The following is a 19815-nucleotide window of genomic DNA, read 5'->3' as shown; positions in this document are numbered from 1 at the left end:
TGGAAAATTAATTTGAAAATCATAAAATCTAAGTATAGGTATGTCTCGCTGATAGTCACCTGAATGACTGCAAGAGAATGGCAGTTACTAACCATACCCCTGAGATATCCAAGTTAGGGGCAATTCACATTGTACTGTTCGTGTTCGTACAGATAAGTTTCATACATTCAACTTCCCTGTCAGATATATACTTAGCTATAGACTTCGTCGTCCCTGACAGAAATTCGAATTTTGCGGCACACGCTGCAGGTAGGTCAGGTGATCTACCGCCCCACCGCTGGGTGGCAGGAATAGGAACCATTACTGTTCTAGACCCAGATTTTCTCTGTCGCCTGTATTGTAAACTTACGTTTGCAGTATCTCCTGATTTGATTTTCGTTTTTTCATCGCCATCGATCTTCTGGGCTGTCTTTTGCAGGGAAGTACTGGGTCTTTGGTTTGGCATACGTTTTTATTAACTTTTTAATGAATTTCGCTTCGAAATTTAGAAAAATATATTACGTGAAACTACCGAAGTTTTCGGTAGACACTCACATAGTTTGCAAGAAAGGGAATTATTAATATTTATTCATTAATATGTGTAATAAGTGTTAAAACTTTATTGAGGAAATATAAAACTCTAATTCCCTACTTTAGGAAGTGAGCTCTTAAAAGGTAAGAAGTGAATATAGTGTTCCCCATTGCAGTGGAGGGTGCGTCTGATCGGCTCTGTCTCGCTCCCAGGTCTAGACCGCTTCCAAGCTCACAGGCCCAGAGGAGAAGGAATGTCGAAAGCCGCACGGAGGTTTCAGAGAATCCCCACCGGTCAGGCGTCCCCTCGGCAGATTCTGTAGAACGTCCCAGACTGCCAAGTTCGCCATTGGAAAGGCGTCCTAAAATAGTGGAGGGTGCGTCTGATCGGCTCTGTCTCGCTCTCAGGCCTAGACCTCTTCCAAGCTCACAAGCCCAGAGGAGAAGGAATGTCGGAGGCCTTACAGAGGTTTCAGAGAATCCCCACCGGTCGGGCGTACCCTCAGCAGCTTCTGTAGTAGCGTCCCAGACTGCCAAGGATAGCCGTTGGAAAGGCATCCTAAAACAGTGTTTTTCGTCATCCGATTCTTCATCGAAAAAAGGTTGGAGTTCTGACAAGCTATCGAGACCTTCTAAAATATCGTGGAATTCGCCAGCTTTGGATTCTAGCCCGGAAAGTTTTCCGGAGGACTATCCATCTGAGAAAAAGAAGAAAGATTTATTCATCAAATCCTCCTTCCCCTAGATCGGATACGGAGAAAGATAATGCAACCAACCATTTCCAGAAAGAGTGGCAATCGTTTGGAAATTGGACAAGATTTGTATGAGCTCTCATTCATTTATTAGAGGCTCTTCCAGATAATAGAGGCGTAGAATACGTCCTTATCTCCAAGAGAATAAAAGCTTGAGAGATTCTCTTCGATCCTCGGTTTGCATTTGCGATCTCTTTCGGCTAATACTAATTCGTGTTTATTGACAAAAAGAACGGAGAGAGTAAGATTTCCATTCTCTTTCTGCATCGGAGAGGAAAGAATGTAGTAAGAAAATTTGGTGTATACGACTACTGTATGACAAGTCATATACGCATACCGTAGTTACCTTTGGGGTTCGCTACGGAATTATCTATATCCTTACAGGAATTTCCTAGTAAGGGCTACGCTTAAAGGGTTTGTTACGACAACACCTACTCAGCTTCGGTATTTAACGAAGGTTGTTTTGCTTAAATATGCATTATTGAGAGCTTTCTTAGGCTCGAGAATAATTTTATCATATTCCTTCATTGAATGGAGTAACTGGTAACTCAGGAAGTATGCCGCAAGGCAGCGGACGGGACTGCTGTCATTGTAAGGCGTAAGCCAACACAGTACCATCTAGTTCTCGGTCATGAACGGTTGGTTACATCTCTCTCTCCTACGGGATCGAATGGTTAACCGTATCTCACCCCTACAATCATGGACTTAGCCTCGAATTGAGGGGATTTATAGGCAAACATGAATAACATTGTATTCGTTTTGCTAAGAAGTTTTCAATAAAAAGATCCCTTGTAACCTTTCGGTACTGTTTACCGCAATGTAACAGGATTATAAGGAAGAGATAGACAATATGATTCTAACACAGAAGAGCAATATATTATATGATGTTGTCATGCTTACGAAAGCATAGTCTTATTAGAGAATATTCTCAGTGAGAATATGGATGAATTTGTTGGGAACAATTTTTTCTTCGTGATAGAAGTTTGTTCCCCTGAATGGGCTATATTAAGCCTATCAAGTTTTTCCTATCAAGAAACGGAAATAACATTTGAGAGGGTGCCGGGTACCAGGACAGAGGTACAGATGTCCTGGTGCATATTCTAAAGAATCACACCAGTGGCAGAAGCAAAAAATGGAGTTGGTAATTTCTCGATATAGCGAGTTTTTAATCGAAGGGTTCAGTAGCCTCTCTGACAGCAGGCTCGGTAACGGTACAGTTCGTTCCTGTTTTCGTTCCCCGTTTACCTTGGAGGAGGTTCGATCCCAAGGAGGGACAAAATGATTTAAATCAATTAAGTCATTTTCACAGCTCTCTCATATTTCAAGAAGCATTGAGAATCTCTTTTTTCGCCTCGGTACACGTTAACAAGAGAGAACCTGTTTGGAACACGGACACGGAACGTAACAATCCTTAAGAGGTTCTCTGCACGATGTTGCACATTCCGTGAGAATCTTCTCGATCGACGATAATAACTATTAACGTCTGTATATGCTGAGTTGGAAAGAGAGTTGTGAAAACCTGCGATACGTCTTCTTCATAGATCTTTTTGCAAAGTTGAAGACGAAAAGACTTCCTCTAGACTGCTTCCTTATCCTTGAACCGAGAGAGGTAGCAATATACGCCATCCTTTACTTTCGAAGGGAAATAAACATTATTTTTTTTTTTCTCCAATATATAAATTCTTAATGGACGCATTAAGATATTTACTGGCGTCAGAGGAAGAGAGGATGATGCCGTTGGCCCCATTTTTGCCTTCGGGAAGCTGGATTCACAGAGGTCATGTCCTTCTTACAGCACTTTTATAAAGGCTTTCACAAGAGAGGCAGTCTACTCTATCAGCCTCACTTAGAAAGGGACCTAAAAAACCTCTACACTCTGAGTCTGTCTGCGGGCAGACTGACTAGAAGTGATAGGGATGAGAGGATTTTGCAAGGTGAATGACAAAGAGTCATAGAAAAGACATAAAAGTGCTTCAGATGGACGCCGCTACGAAGATCCTAAAAGAAATGCAACAACAGATATCTTCGTTAGTGGGAGTTTTAAAGAAGTATCCTCCCAGGAGAAAGGATCGCTTCCTTCCAGTTAAGAAATCCCGTCCGATAGAAGTCTTTGACAGCTTGGACGAGGCGCCTGCCAGAAGTCCCTTCACCTTGCGAAAGGAGGCGCTCCCCTCCGGTTGCTCATTCTTCTCCCAACTTGACTGGACAGGAAATGGAAGATAGATCGGAATTGGAAGCCAATAAGGGGGCAGGTCTCTCAGTTTATAAGACCTTAGCAACCCTTTTATTGAAAGAATTCGTTCTCCTAAAATAGGAGAAAACCAACAGTAGGACATTATGTACTTTTGAGTTGGAATCTTTTCGTGGCCCGCAGATTCCTTGTTCCGATAAGTGGGAACCTCCTCATCAAGCTTCTTTAGAAATCTTATGAGAAAATTCATTTTTTCTCTTGGCTCTAACAATTACCAAGAAGACAAGTGAAATTAAGTTATGAGGTCTCGCATTGGATTCAATGGAGGCTCGACTTTTGGTTCTTACCATCACATTATTTCTGGAAAAGAATTAACACCCTTCTAACCCTGCATCAGAGCTCTGAAGTTAAGGGACTTTCCCATTTGAAAAGGGGAAGAGATAGAAGGGTCTCTGTGCCCGGTCGGGGCGCTTAAACTTTATCTTTAATAGAAGAAATTGCATAAGGTTTTTCTATAGAGTCTTTGGGCTGCGATGAGGACATGAAACGCTTCCCAGAAGGCATTCAGAAGGAGAAGACAAGAACCAAGAAAGCCCTGGGATCGCCCACTTTCGGCTCAGAGTCATCTTCATCTTCCAGACCTTCCCCTCCTTCGGACAAGGAGAGGGAAGATTCTACAACGAGAGACTTCCTTGACAGGCAGGAATGGAGCTCGTCAGCAACGGAAGTATTCACGAAGGATCCTCCCCGGAAAGAAGATTCGCTCTCTCTCGTCCTGTTAAGACAGTCAATCGTCTACGGGACGTGATTGACTCCAAGCTCCTCCCCTGGTCCTAGACTAAAGGATCCAGGTGAAAGAGAACCTTCCACCCTTCTCCAGTCTCCAGACAAAATATTGTCTGTTTTCTGCTCAGGATCTTCAGACAACGAAGCGCCAGCCAGGCTCCAAGTGCCAAACAAGCGAAAAACGCTATAGGCAGACAGCTCGAATGAACGAGTTTATTGTCTGATGCGGAGAAGGAGCGGCCCACCAACCTGGCACAAATGCGCCAGAGTTGAACAGATCGAACAGGTGAGAGTGTCCGATGTGGACATCGCTAGCCAGCCTCGAGACTCCAGCCAAGCTTGAACCTCCAGCAAGTGTGGAGGAGCCAGCCGGGCGCCAGGCGCCAGAAGCGCCAACCAGGCACCAGGCACCAAAAAAGCGCCAGCCAGGAGCCAAGCGCGAAGCACCATTCAGGCGCAAGGCGCCAGCCAGGCTCCAGGCTTCATCCAGAAGAGAGCCATGTCAAAGAACACCCTGGTCTTCTTTGAGACAAGTGTGATCTCTAAAGCACTTCATAAGTGACTTGATGATTCCTTCAGACAGCTGAGAATTAAAAGCCCATGAAGTGCGAGCTTTTGCAAATTCTTGTTCTTTCTATAACAATATGTCATAAAGGACATATTAGCTGTCACATACGGAAGATGCAACTCTGTGTTGACTTCCCTTTCCACGAAGGATGTCAAGTTAACCTACGAGAGATCCTTCTCTCTTGGTTTATACGTGTCTGCGGATACGTTGCTGGGATAGGGAGCCGACACTGATCCTTAACTAGTGAGTTAATTTTATTTAATGCAGTGTTTTTTTCTTTGGGTTGTTTGAAAGGAGTTTGGGGATAACTCTTTTCAAATTAAGCACAAACCCTCATGTTAGGATCAGGTGATCGGGATCGGTGTTGTGCTCCTTAATTATGCCACTAGGCATAGGTGTATTGTCATGTAAGTGGATAAGACCCCATTGACAGATCTACAAGAACTCCTAGCCATAGGTCACATCCTCGCTGAGGCTCTTGAGATGAAGCAGACTCCTAGCAATAGCTAGGAAGTCAACCCTTCGTCTAAACACATAGGAACCAAGGTTTTATTTATTTATTTCCTACAACGTATGTTGTTTACCAGTCTAATCAGTAATTAGCTGTCTCTTACCCTCCACCAAAGGTGCCAATCAGCTAAGTATATATCTGACAGGGAAGTTGAATGTATGAAAATGATATTGTTATTGTACAATAAAGTTTCATACATACTTACCTGGCAGATATACGTATACGATTAAATGGCCCACCCAGCCTCCCCTTAGGAGACAGGTGGAAGAGAAAATCTGGTTCTAGAACGGTAATGGTTCCTATTCCTGCCACCCAGCGGCGGGGCGGTAGATCACCTGACCTACCTGCAGCGTGTGCCGCGAAACTCGAATTTCTGTCGGGGACGACGGAGTCTATAGCTAAGTATATATCTGCCAGGTAAGTATGTATGAAACTTTATTGTACAATAACAATAGTATCATTTTCGTTTACATTCTAGCAAAAATGACACTTTCACACTACGTTTTGGATACGTACGTTCAGTCTGCATTTCCTTGCTTTCATCTGCCTTTTAACCGGATCCAGCTAGGCGCTAGAAATTATCCTATTGTTAAGACCGAAGGTTTGTAGCTATGAAAAATACAAATTGTCTTAGAAAATTTGTCATATCTAAAGCCTACTGAGAAGACATAGAAGGCTATTGCTTCAGAGTTTTGGAATCTATGGAATTTTCCAAATTGCATTGGGGCCATAGATGGCAAACGTTTTGCTTGCACTTGTTGATGCAAATTATAAATTTGTTGTGGTTGATATTGGATCATAGGGTAAAATTAGTGACTGGAATTTGTTCTCATTCAAAGCTCAGTGAGCAGTTAGAAAAAGGCATTCTCAACATACCCTCCCCAACACAGGTACCGAACTCATCTTGCAGTGTACCTTTTGTCATTGTTGGAGACGAAGCTTTTCCTCTGAAAACTAATCTGCTGAGACCTTATCCCTGCTCACAGAGCAATGGTGATGATGATAAGAAAAGGCATTTTGATTATCGGCTTTCACGTGCAAGGAGGGTTGTTGAGAACGCTTTTGGGATACTGAGTTGGGTTTAGAATATATCAAAGGACAATGAATTTGTTACCTGATAATGTTATATTTGCAACTTACCTTTTGCACTACTACTTGCGTGACAATACTGTTGATGTTACACACATAACTGTCTCCAACAATGAATGCTCTTTAGAAGACAGCTAGACAGGGAGGAAATGCCCCTCATGGTGCATTCCTTATAAGAGAGAAATTTAAAGGTTTCTTTAATAGTCCAGGTTCTCTTCCTTAGAAGGGAACATAGTGTAGAGATAAGGATGAATGTTAATGAAAAGGATAATGAAAAATTATATCAAGCTGAAGTGAAATATAGTTGAATATCTTACCTGGTTTCTTCAATAACATTGTATTGGTTCCTTTGTCTGATTGTCACTGTACTCATATCATATAGCTCCTCATACCCTCTGACTAACTCTGTCAACTTCTCGTCACTCATTATTGCTTAATTAACCCCAAATACAATGTGACCGAAACTAATACCTATCTCTGTTCAAACTGAGCGGTGAGGATACGTACCCGTTTCGTACGTCAGAGATTTCTTCCAAACATATCGGAGCCGTATGAACGAAAGCCACACGAAAGACGAACGAAGACCAAACCATAGTGTGAACATCTCCCTTAGTTTCTATGTAATAACAATTTAGGAACGAAAGCCATACAAAGACGAAACTTAAACGAAGCGTGCGGTGTGAATCAGCCTTTAGCCGAACCAATGGAGAACCAGCCTTCTCATTAAAATTTCCTAGAGAGGAGAGTTTCCCTCTTAACTCATGATGGTAGGGGCATTGCCCCATCTTTTGCACTCAATAAGAACCTGCCAGATCATCAAGTAATTTGCCTGCAAAATTTAGCCCACTGACCTTGGACACTTTCCTTGGACTGTTGGGGGTTGGTTGCTCATGGGTTGTGTTGCTAGCTCGGCTCACTTTTGGAACGTGGGGTACCTCATCCAAGAGTGACTGGTTCTCCTTCTCCCCAATCTCTTTTCCTCTTGTAAGTTAGAGTCAAGAGTGCCAATCCAAGTACTATGTACAAGTTGGACAGACAAGAGCGCAGCTTAACTACTTTACTTGGCATCAGTCTTCATTGGTTGCGAAGTTGTGTATATTATCCCTCCTCTCTTGGCAAGGGTGGGAGGAGGATACAGTTATATCAGGGTCTCGTTGACTTAGGATTCCCTTAATATGAAGAATGAAGGGTTGTATTTGTGTAGCAACAAGTAGCAAATTTTAGGAGTAATTTATATTTTTCATACATTCAACTTACCTGTCAGATATATACATAGCTATCGACTCCGTCGTCCCCGACAGAAATTCAAATTTCGCGGCACTTGCTACAGGTAGGTCAGGTGATCTACCGCCCTGCTCTGGGTGGCAGGACTAGGAACCATTCCCGTTTTCTAATCAGATTCTCTCTGTCGCCGGTGGTATCAACATTGTTGTTACTTCCTCCTGACTAGAATTCTTTTTTCACAACGCTTTTGATCATCTCTCGCTGATATTTGGTGACGTACTTGGATCGTTGTTTGGCATTCGCTATCGTGGACTGTTTTTTGGACTTGGTTTTTGGAATTCGTGAATATGTCTGACTCTAGTGTTAGTTTCAGAGTGTGTGTGAATGAGGGCTGTAAGGTGAGGATTCCGAAAGCTTCGGTAGATCCTCACACTACATGTAGTGGTTGTAGAATGGTTGAATGCTCGATTGAGAATACGTGTAACGAGTGTGAGAAATTGAGTGCGCAAGAGTGGAAGAATCTAACTTCTTACTTGAAGAAGTTAGAGAAAGATAGAGAGAGGAAGGCGGCTTACAAAACCCGCAGAATGTCTACATCTCATGATTTACTGTCTAGTTCTGTAGCTTCTTCCTCTGATAATCATGCCCATTCTGTTTCAGCCCGTTCACAAATTGCTAATCCCTCTAGTTCTGCTTCGGAAATAGCGGAACTCAGAGCTTCCCTTCAGAAAATGCAGGAAAAAATGGCAGCATTGGAAGGTAAGGAAAGTGAATGTGGTTTCGCTAGTGATATTAGTGTCCCCAGTGTAGTGGAGGGGCGTCTGGTCGTCTCTGCGACGCTCCCAGGCCTAGACCTCTTCCAAGCTCCCTGGCCCGGAGGAGAAGGAAAGTCGAAAGCCGTACGGGGGTTGTGGAGAATCCCCAATGATCAGGCGTCCCTTCGGCAGAATCTATCATATCACAATCTGCCAAGGACCGCTATAGGAAAAGCGTCCTTCGAGAGTGCTTTTCGTCTTCTAGTTCGCCCTCTCCGAGAAGAGGATGGAAGGAGTCGAAACTTTCCCGTCCGCTGAAGAGGAGTATGAAAGAACATGAGCTCAATTCTAGTCCCGAGCGCTTCTCTGAAGAAGGAGCGCCTTCGGTAATAAAGAAGGCTAGAAAACATTCAGACTCTGGGTCTGGAGGAGATCCTAGAGCGCCTTCCAGATCTCCCTCTCCTGTTTCGAAAGATTCCTCAACCAGGAAAATTTTAATGAATATGCAGGAACAATTAGCCTCGTTGGTAGGAGTTCTTTATAAGGAGCCTACTCGTAAGAAGGATGATAGGCTTCCTATTAAAAGATCTAAATACCGATCCCCTGTCACGCGCAACGAGCCTTCCAGGGGAGGTGTCGCACAGGCGACCATCTCCGGCGGGAACGGTGCGTTAGACAGGAGAGAAGTAAGAAAGGAAGTTACTCCTGTCAAGAGTGTGGCTCCAGCCAGGAGCCAGGCTCCGAGTAGGCGCAAAGAGCCAGAGTATTCAGTACAACGTTCAAGATCTTCAACCAAGCGCCAAGAGTTAACTGAAGAAGAAGATCCTGTTAGGAGTAGAGCGCTTGTTAAACGAAAAGCGCCTACCTTGATCAATACTCCTACTAAACACCATACGCATTCCAAGGATCAGGAGTATTTGGAGCGACATACTCCTACCAGGCGCCAGGAGTCTTCGGACCTCGATACTCCTCCCAGGCGCCAGGAGTATTCCGAACTTTATACTCCTCCCAGGCCGCCAGGAGTATTCTGAACTTAATACTCCTCCCAGGCGCCAGGAGTATTCCGAACTTATACTCCTCCCAGGCGCCAGGAGTATTCTGAACTTAATACTCCTCCCAGGCGCCAGGAGTATTCGGAACAAGATGCGCCTACCAGAAGCCAGGAGTATTCGAAGCGCGTTGCGCCTGCCAAGCACCAGGAGTATTCCAAACACGTTACTCCTTCCAGGCGAGATACGCTGTACACCAGGCGCATTCCCTGCATGAAGAGCCTGGACATCCGACATGGAGTCCATCCAAGCGTCAATCTTTTAGCAAAGAGAGAGTAACTCTTAGCCCCTCTTCAATTAGGAGTGCTTCTTCAGAAAGGAAGAGAGTAAGGGAAGAAACAGAAGAAAGAAGGGAGCCTTCTCCTTCCGAGCCTATGAACCCAGAAGATGCCTCGGAGGATGAAATGAAGGAAGGATTTCTAATTACAAAGTTCTTTCGTCCTTCTCTTGGAAGAATATGGAGACTCTTAACGCCAGCCGCTCCTTCCTCTCCACGCTCTCTGTTTTCAAGCACGAAAACGCACAAGTCTTCCTCTTTCCTAAAAATGAAGCCTGCTATATCTATGAGGAGGGCGCTACAATCTCTTGACTCCTGGTTCAAGAAGAAGAAGGAGTTAGGAAGGACAGTCTTTTGTATGCGCCTCCCGCTAAACTTACAGGGAGGAGAGGCATTTGGTACGAAACGGGAGAAAATATGGGATTGTCTCTGTCCGTTTCAGCTGAGTCAGACTTCTCGAGTTTAGTAGACTCATCGAGAAGACACGCCTTGAATTCAGCAAAAGTAACATGGGGTCTTTCGGAAACGGACCACCTCCTCAAAGGGTTTTTTTCACACTTTAGAAGTTTTTAACTTCTTAGATTGGTCCCTTGGGGTTCTTGCCAAGAAGTTCATGAAAGGAACAACTGGACCTAGAAACCCTAAATAGCATCCTCACATGCCATTGATAAGGCTGTTCAGGATGGATCGGCTGAAGTATGCTCCCTCTTTGGTGCAGGAGTTTTAAAGAAGAGGGCGGTTCACAGTGCTTTCCTCACGAAGGCCGTCTCTCCTTCGCAAAGATCCGCCTTATTGTTTGCGCCTCTCTCAGAACATCTTTTTCCCTCGCAGTTGGTGAAGGATATTGCCCATTCACTGACTGAAAAGGGCCACCAGGATCTCCTTAGACAATCCTCAAGGAAAAATAGGCCTGTGGCAGTGAGGAAAAGAAGTGGCTCGTCCAGCTCAGCAGCAGCCCTTTCGAGGAGGCCTTCCAGCTAGATCTATCGCCAGAAGGAAGTCAACCGAGAAAAGGGGCAGGTCTTCCTTCCGTCCCTTTAAGAAGGGAAAGTGAGAATTCTGTCCTCCACCCCAAAGGACACCTGTAGGAGCCAGGTTACCATTTCTTTGCGAAAGCCTGGGAAGACATAGGATCGAATCCTTGGACGATGTCAATCATCAAGAAGGGTTATTACATCCCATTAAAGGACATTCCTCCCTTGACAACATCACCGAAGGGAATTGTCCGCCAGATACAGGGACCCTGTCTGATGGATACTCTTCGTCAGATGGTGGAACAGATGTGGGACAAAGAGCAATAGAGCTGGTGCTGGATTTCAGCTCCCCAGGGTTTTACAATCGCTTGTTTCTTGTAGCAAAAAGCCTCGGGGGATGGAGACCGGTACTGGATGTAAGTGCGCTGAACAAATTCGTAAAACAACAGAAGTTCAGCATGGAAACGTCTGCTTCAGTCCTTGCAGCACTGCGTCAAGGAGATTGGATGGCGTCCCTAGACCTTCAGGACGCATATTTCCACATCCCGATCCACCATTCGTCGAGGAAGTACCTTCGATTTATGTTCGAGGAAGAATCTATCAGTTCAGGGCCCTGTGTTTCGGCCTTTCCACGGCTCCTCAAGTCTTCACGGACGTGATGAAAAATGTATCAAGACATTTACATTTGAAAGGGATAAACGTCTTCCCTGTACCTGGACGACTGGCTCATCAGAGCCAGGTCTCAAAAGCAGTGTTTGGAGGACCTGTCAACAACACTGGAATTGACAAAATCATTGGAATTGATCGTGAACCTCGAGAAGTCTCAGATGATCCCCAGCCAGAACGTGGTTTATCTGGGGATTCAGATGGATTCTCGGGGGTTTTTGGGGGTTTTCGAGTTTTTCCCTCTCAAGAGAGAATAAGGAAAGGCTGTGCCACAGTATCGAAACTTCTTAGGGAAAGAGCGCACTTCAGCGAGGGAATGGCTGAGCCTTCTGGGGACCCTTTCCTCGCTCGAACAGTTTCTTTCCCCTAGGAAGACTACATCTTCGTCCGCTTCAGTTCTTCCTGAGAAGAAGTTGGAGTTGGAAGACAGGACAGCTCTCGGACACGTTTCCATCTCGGAGGAAATAAAAAATCATTTAAAGTGGTGGTTTGATTCCCTTAAAGAAAACAAAGGAGTATCCCTGCAAAGTACGGAACCAAGCCTGACATTCGGTTCTCAGACGCGTCGGAGTCGGGCTGGGGTGCAACATTGGGATCCAAAGAAGTGTCAGGCACCTGGTCGGCAGAACAGGTGTCATGGCACATAAATTGCAAGGAGCTTTTAGCAATTCATTATCACCTTGCGCTAAAGAGCTTTCGAACACATAGTCAGAGGCAAGGTCGTACAGATAAACTCAGACAATACGACCGCTCTGGCTTATGTCAAGAAACAAGGAGGGACTCACTCTTTCGCTCTGTACGAGCTGGCAAGAGATCTGTTGATTTGGGCGAACCAAAGGAAGGTAGTTCTTCTAATTGAGGTTTGTCTAAGGGGAGAGGAAATGTGAGAGCGGGACAGACTGAGCAGGAGGTTCCAGGTCCTTCCCACAGAATGGACACTCCACTCAGAAGTCTGTCAGAGCCTTTGGTACCTTTGGGGAAAGCCTCAAATAGATCTTTTCGCCACATTCCTCTCCAAAAGGATAGACATATTTTGTGCCCTAGTGGAAGATCCCAGGGCTTATGCAACAGACGCCTTTCTCCTGGACCTGGTCAGGGCTAGATGTTTACGCTTTTCCTTCGTTCAAGATACTGGGGGAAGTAGTCAGAAATTCGTGGCATCCGAAGGGACCAAAATAAAATGACTCTGATTGCTCCGTATTGGCCCCATCTCAGATTTGGTTCACAGAGGTGATGGAGTGGACAGTGGACTTCCCCAGATCTCTTCCAAACAGAATAGATCTGCTCAAACACCCCACTTCGAGAGGTACCATCAAAACCTTCCCGCTCTTGCTCTGACTGCCTTTCGACTATCGAAAGACTTGTCAGAGCGAGAGGGTTTTCTCGCCAGGCAGCAAGCGCAATTGCTAGAGCCCGCAGATCATCTACTAGGCGAGTGTACCAATCGAAGTGGGAAGTTTTCAGAAAGCTGTGCAGGTCGAAGAAGCTGTCCTCTTCCAGTACCTCTGTGACCGAAATTGCGGATTTCCTTCTGTTTCTTAGAGAAAAAGTCGCATCTCTCTGTACGACTATTAAGGGGTACAGGAGTATGCTTTCAGCAGTCTTTAGAAACAAGGGATTAGATCTAACGAATGATAAGGATTTGCACGACCTCATTCGTTCCTTCAAAACATCAAAGTCACTTGAACCTAAGGTTCCAAGCTGGAACTTAGATGTGGTTCTTAAATTTCTATCCTCCGAAGAATTCGAACCACCACACACTGCTTCATTTCGTAATATCACTAGAAAGTGTTTGTTTCTGATGTCTCTTGCAACGGCAAAAAGGGTCAGTGAGTTGCACTCCCTTGAATCACGAGTCGGCTTCAAAGGAGACTCTGCAATTTGTTCATTCCAGTCTCTCTTTCTTGCCAAAAATGAAAACCCTTCGAATCCCTGGCCCAGGAGCTTCGAGGTAAAAGGACTTTCTAGTTTGGTGGGCAGAGAGGCAGAAAGATCCTTTGCCCAGTTAGAGCTCTTAAATTCTATCTGGACAGAAGAAGCAGTTGGGGGGTTTCGCAAAAAGGTCTTTGGTGCTCAGTAAAAGACCCCACGAGAGCAATGTCCAAGAACGCCTTAGCCTTCTTTGTTAGAAGTGTTATTACGGAAGCTCATAAGAATTGTCCAGATGATTCTTTTAATCTTTTAAGAGTGAGAGCCCACGAAGTTAGGGCAATCGCAACCTCTGTGGCATTCCAAAGAAATATGTCACTTAAAAACATTTTGGATGCAACTTATTGGAGATGCAACTCTGTGTTTGCATCTCATTATTTAAAAGACGTGCGAGTTACGTATGAGAAATGTTTTTCTCTAGGTCCGTTTGTGTCAGCACAGACGGTTTCTGGGTAAGGGAGCTAGCACCGATCCTTAATATTGTATGTAAACCCTCTTGTTGGATGTGTTCTTGAGTTTCCTGTGCATGGAAGTGTCAGGTGTCGCACAGGCGACCTTCACTTCTCTTCACTAGGAGATCGAGTGACACGCTGACTTTTAGAGGGGTACAAAAAGAATATTTTTTTTTTTTTGTATTATTGTATGTGTGGTTATTGAGTTTGTGGTTGTTTGCTAAGAGTTTGGGGATAGCTCTTGGCAATCTTAGAACTAACACGGGTGTTAGGTTCGGGTGATCGGGATCGGTTGTGTGCTCCTTAAATAAAGGCGTGTTGTCATATAAGCGGATGTGCTCCCATTGACAATGCCAGTTAGGTTCTGTCGAGTAAGTGGATGAGACCCCATCGACAGATCCACAAGAACTCTTGGCCACAGATCACTATCTCGCTAAGGCTCTTGAGGTGAAGCAGACTCCTAGACAGCAGTCACGAAGTCTTCCACCTGATAAGGTAGGAACCAAGGTCTATAAATACCTACAACATGTGTTGTTTACCTGTCTAGTCAGTAGTTAGCTGTCTCTTGCCCTCCACCAAAGGGTGTCAATCAGCTATGTATATATCTGACAGGTAAGTTGAATGTATGAAAATGATATTGTTATGATACAATAAAGTTTCATACATACTTACCTGGCAGATATATACAATTGAAGGACCCACCAGCCTCCCCGCAGGAGACAGGTGGAAGAGAGAATCTGATTAGAAAACAGGAATGGTTCCTAGTCCTGCCACCCAGAGCAGGGCGGTAGATCACCTGACCTACCTGTAGCGAGTGCCGCGAAATTTTAATTTCTGTCGGGGACGACGGAGTCGATAGCTATGTATATATCTGCCAGGTAAGTATGTATGAAACTTTATTGTATCATAACAATATCATGTTTCTAAAGTACAAGCAGTACAAGCCTGAAGCTCAATACATGATTGGCCCACTTCAGCCACCCGCTTAATCTGTCACCTTTGCTGGAAGGTAGTGAAGTGCACACAGTCAGGTGTCCCCCCCCCCCCGGATCCAGCTCACATTTGCAAGCTTATCCTGATGTTAAGGGGACCGCCTCAGTTTTTTGGGGGGAGGGTATTGAATATTGCTTGGAGCAATTATGTTTTGCTACCCATTTATAAGTCACCTAATGGCAAGTTACTACAAAAAGTTTCATAAATTTCTATACATTCTTTTTTTTATACGTATTAATTTTTTTCCCGATTTTTAGATGCAATGCTTTAAAACCCTAAGGCTTCCTTAGTTTTTAACTAAAATTTAATAACTAAAGCAATTAATACTCACAAAGAGTTGCTCTATCCAATGAATTGAGAAAGATTTAAAAAAAAAAATTTTTTAAATAAAAAAATTCATCGATATAGAAAAATTATTTTTTTATTTAATTACTTAATTCAAAAATTCATAAAAAATAGAAATTGGAATAATTTGAAAATTCTTCCAATTCTTTCAATGTAGAATTTATCAAGGATTTCAATGGTATTTGAATTTTGAAAATAGGACAACAAATAAAAAAGCCTTAGGGTTTTAAAGCGACCCATATACTGAAAAACAAAGTTTTGAGATGTCGCGTGTTAAAGTTTGCGTAATGAAATTCTCAGTGAAAACCGCATAGGCATCAATATAAAAATTTACTTAAGCTTGATTTTCTTATTCTAACGGCATACTTCTATGGTCTCTGGTCCCCCCACTTTAAAAAGTTATATTAACAACAACAACAACAACACCCCCCCCCCCCCCCCCCCCCCCCCCCCCCCCCCCCCTGTTATCATGAGCCAGCTAGGTCTTGGAGGTGATGAATGCACATGCTTCATCTTGGTGTTCTTTTTTGTTATCTTTCTAAGTCTTTCTTTCAACCTTTCTCTAGCTAATCTACGCTTTCTTGACTGCTTCCTTGGCATTTTGATGAATAAACAAGAAAAAAAGCACTTAGATATAAAGAGTATTTGACAACTACGGCTCAGAAGTGAACGGTGTGGTCACATCAAAGGTATGCGGGTTACTGATGTGTTTGTGCAGCTGCTCCTCCTGCCTCTCCGCTTCAGAAAGCGTAGGATGGGAAAAATGTCGTACAACAAATATGATTACCTATGGAAAATTTATGTAAAACACAACGGAACGAAAGGATATCAAAACATCGTATTTTTTGTGGTATTTTCATTGCGGATACTATCACAAAAAATCATACTTGACCCACTTACAGGTTAGCTACAGCACTAATATTTTACGTCTGGCTGTGGCACACATCAATGTTACCAGAAATTAGTAAAACTCTATTTCGCCCACCGACCTCAAAATTGTATTTCAGGCCTCCCAACTGAGGCAGTCCCCTTAACCCTTAAACGCCGATTGAATATCACTCAAATGTAATAGTTAGCTGACAATTGCGTTTTTCGACCACTTCGGTCAAGTCAAAGTTGACCGAAGGTTTAAAATTTTGGCACTTATCGTTATTTATATGAAAATATTTCAAAACTGATAAAAGCTACAACCATGAGTTGTTTTTTTGTTGTATTCTGCATGAAATTGCACACATTTTCCATATATAAAACTTTATGTAACGGCTAATTTAAAATGGTGCAAAAATTACGACAATCAGACAAAAAAATTTCAGATTTTTTTTCGGAAGAGTTACAGTGTGGATGTAAGGAAATTTTTTTTTTTATTTCATAAATTCACCATAAATCAAAATATTGTGCTAGAGACTTCCAATTTGTTGCAAAATGAAGGTAAATGATTGAATATTACTAGAAGATAAGAGTTTTAGCTTACAATTGCGTTTTTCGACCATTTCAGTAGGGTCAAAGTTGACCAAAGGTTGAAATTTTTGCACTTATCGTTATTTATATGAAAATATTTCAAAACTGATAAAAGCTACAACCATGAGTTGTTTTTGGTTGTATTCTACATGAAATGGCACACATTTTCATATATACTCCATGTAACGGCTAATATAAAATGGTGCAAAAATTATGTCAGTGACAAAATAATTGATATGTGTCGCTGATACATTTTAGTGCGAGAAGAAAGAAATTTGCGCTTGCACGCCTGCGTAACGATTGTAAACAAAACAACAGCTTGATCCGTGAGCTCCCAGCATCCCCCAATTCACGTGATTCAAAAGTTTTTGCCTAGTAGGCCTATAACTATTTTTCCGCGAATTTAAAAAAAACTTTTTTATATCGACGTACCACATGTCCAATCGGCACCCAACAGACAATTTATATCGACGCTTAATGCGTCCAATCAGCGTTAAAGGGTTAAGAGCTTCACTTTTGCATGTTAGGAAACATAAATTAGGATGTTTAAAATTTGCTGTGTTTTGGGCTGAGCACAGCACTGGGATAGTATCACTTTCTTGGAATTGGGGTCCTGTATTTAGATGCCTGGTTAGTTTCTTCCAATTCAGTTGAGACAGTTTAGAGCAAATGGCTGTCTGCATTTGGCCCTTGTGTCTTTCTGATCAGTATCCACATGTCTATGCTTCTTCCAACCCCGTCGATTGTTTATTAAAGAATGAAGAGCAATAAACCCATTTTTTCTCATCTGACAAATAAATGGGTAGATAGTTTCCTCTATACTTCAGAGAATGGCTGTTGCCTTCTGGGCCACAGCTTACATAGGAATGAGGCTGATTCAGTTTTATCTGAAGAAATCTTCGGGACAGGTCTCTTCTAACAGGTTTTGACTAATGTGGTAGTTCCTCCAGATCTTTGTTTGGGAGGATTGATAAAGACTGTTAATCCTTTCGCTTATGACTAGCAAACGTTTACATCTGGGAAGTGGCAGTGACTCAAGCAGCTCATATAAATTGGTATATAAAAAAGTCCCTAAAATGACTTGTATGCAGACACTCATCTTGGTCACACAAGTGTCTTTTTATTTGAATGCTGACTGCATCTGCTGGTGCACAGTGTCATGAGTAAGAGAAGATCAGCTAATGCCTCCTCTCCCATCTTATTGGCCAAACCCATTGCCACCAATTCCTTGTTCTACCATTTTTAGAAGATTTTTACTGGTTTTCCAGCTGGCACTAGAAGACTTTATCCTTATGTTAAGATCACAAGTTTTTGTTAGCTATGAAAGATACAGATTAATTTAGAATTTGTATTATTAGAATTGACAGGCAGAACTGAAATATGTCGAACTTAATTTTTTGTGAATGTGTTTTTTATTGTGAAAAATGACAGATTACTACTTACCTGTTTTGTAGTTCACTGAGAGTTCTAAGTGTTTCCTCATCTGATTTGTGACTTTAACCCTTCCTTGAAAAAAGTGAGGTAATTTATACATGTTTCCTTTGTGGTTTATTGTATTTGACACCCTGAATAACAACAATTTTGTGTGCATAATCTTTTGCTTATTTCCTAGTAGTATTTGGAAGTTTATTTTTAAATTTTTATTTTTATTTTATTTTATTTTTCCAAAGATGCTGGAGACTTTGAGCTGGAGCCAGACCATGATGAGCAAGATGAGGAGGAGGATGAGGAAGATCCTGACGCACCAGATCCTGATTCAGCTCATGAGAATGAGCCCATACTGGAGCTAGAGCCTGAACGTGAGTTTGAGCCTGAGCCAGAGCATCGTTCAGAACCAGAGTCAAGAGCAAAGTCGACGTCGCCTCCAAGAAAAGATGAACCTTCTCAGAAAGGGATGAGCTCTTACTCATCCCCACATAAAGATGACGATTCTTCGGAAGAAAAGGATTTTGACTTGAGCCACAGGCAGCATTCCAGGGACAACACTACAGCCAAAGGTGATGACATTGCAGTCAAAGAAGAAGTTGAGGATGAATATTACAAAACGGGTTATGAAGATGCACCTATGCAAGATATGTCTGGTAAGTTCATCACATATCTGATGTATCATGCGAGTTACCTTTTCACAAGACGACACTAGATTATGCTGAGTGTGCAAGTTACTATTTTTTTTTTTTTTTTTTTTTTATCTGAGGAACTTTATTTCCTATAATATTGCTTATCAGCTTTACCCACAAAACCACATTTGTTGATTGCTTAACAAATATGTCGTACACATTAAAATTGAAAATATTTCTCTCTCTCAAATATATTTATTTTGGTTTTGCAGTCAAGGAAGAACTTGGAAATGGGTATGAAGGTTCTATGAAAATTGAGGAAATTGATGTAAAGGAGGAGTTACTGGAACCAAAGCAAGAACTATCTGATACAGAAGATAGACGAGGAGAAAAGAGAAGAGCTCATTCTCAGTCACGTTCTCCAGATTCAAAGAAGCAGAGACCAGAAGTGGAAGAAGTGAGAGTAGAAGATGAACCTGAATTTGACAAATCAGCAGTATTATTGGATTGCTGTAAGTACAGTAGCTATTCTCATTTTGTTTAACCTCTCCCTCCTTTTCTTTCCCAAACTTATTATGTAAAAGTACTATGCATTTGTGATTCTTGTGATCAACTGTAATGTGGGCGTTTCACCTTTTGTTGTGTTTGTCTCTCAATCATTGTGTGTGGGTGGGAGTTTAATAGATGCAATCATTGTGTGTGGGTGGGTGTTTAATTCATTGTAACAGTTCCTTTTGCAATTTAGGATACCTTTAGCCACGGGTCTTGAAACTGTCATCTGGCCCACCACATAATTTCATCTGGTCTGCAACTAATATTCAGAAGCTCAAGTGTGAAGGCAGTTGGTTGTCTCCTATAACCCTGGTGCTGGTATTCACCTTGGTATTATCATTTTCATATTTTAACTGCCTGGTGTCTAAAACTTTGGAGTTACGAAAATGTCATTTCATTTCTTAAATAATTTTCTTAGCATGATTTCTAAAATAACTAATTAAAAGTGAAGGTGTTTTCATGTTTTATAAAAAATAAACTCATTTTAGATAATGAAATGACATCAGTATTGTATTTATTTTGACTGACATGAAAAATTGCTCGTAAAATACTTTTTTGGGAAGCAAATGGAGTCTTCTGCATCATATATAAAGACAGTGTTGCAGTTTTGGAGGAGTACAGTGTGCATCAACATGATGAGACTAAACATGGTTGAAGTTCACAAGGCAGCAGTATTC

At 42.5% G+C, this 19815-nt stretch overlaps 2 protein-coding genes across 3 annotated transcripts in view; both read left to right on the top strand.

The window, feature by feature from the left end:
* The window catches only part of LOC135203512 (heterogeneous nuclear ribonucleoprotein U-like protein 1), a 354027-nt gene that overhangs the window by 249957 nt on the left and 84255 nt on the right, over positions 1-19815 (top strand). The window lies entirely within an intron of this gene.
* LOC135205778 (uncharacterized) overlaps positions 1-19815 on the top strand; it is a 35102-nt gene that overhangs the window by 4906 nt on the left and 10381 nt on the right. For both annotated transcript variants that reach the window (XM_064236919.1, XM_064236918.1), the window contains 2 exons: positions 18200-18610; positions 18859-19098. In XM_064236919.1, the coding sequence (XP_064092989.1) occupies positions 18200-18610; positions 18859-19098 (651 nt within the window). The remainder of the gene's footprint in view (positions 1-18199; positions 18611-18858; positions 19099-19815) is intronic.

The sequence above is a fragment of the Macrobrachium nipponense genome, chromosome 24 (genome assembly GCF_015104395.2).
Source record: "Macrobrachium nipponense isolate FS-2020 chromosome 24, ASM1510439v2, whole genome shotgun sequence".
NCBI lineage: Eukaryota > Metazoa > Arthropoda > Malacostraca > Decapoda > Palaemonidae > Macrobrachium > Macrobrachium nipponense.
Note: the sequence above shows the minus strand (reverse complement) of the source record. Positions and strands in the feature narration are given on the sequence as shown.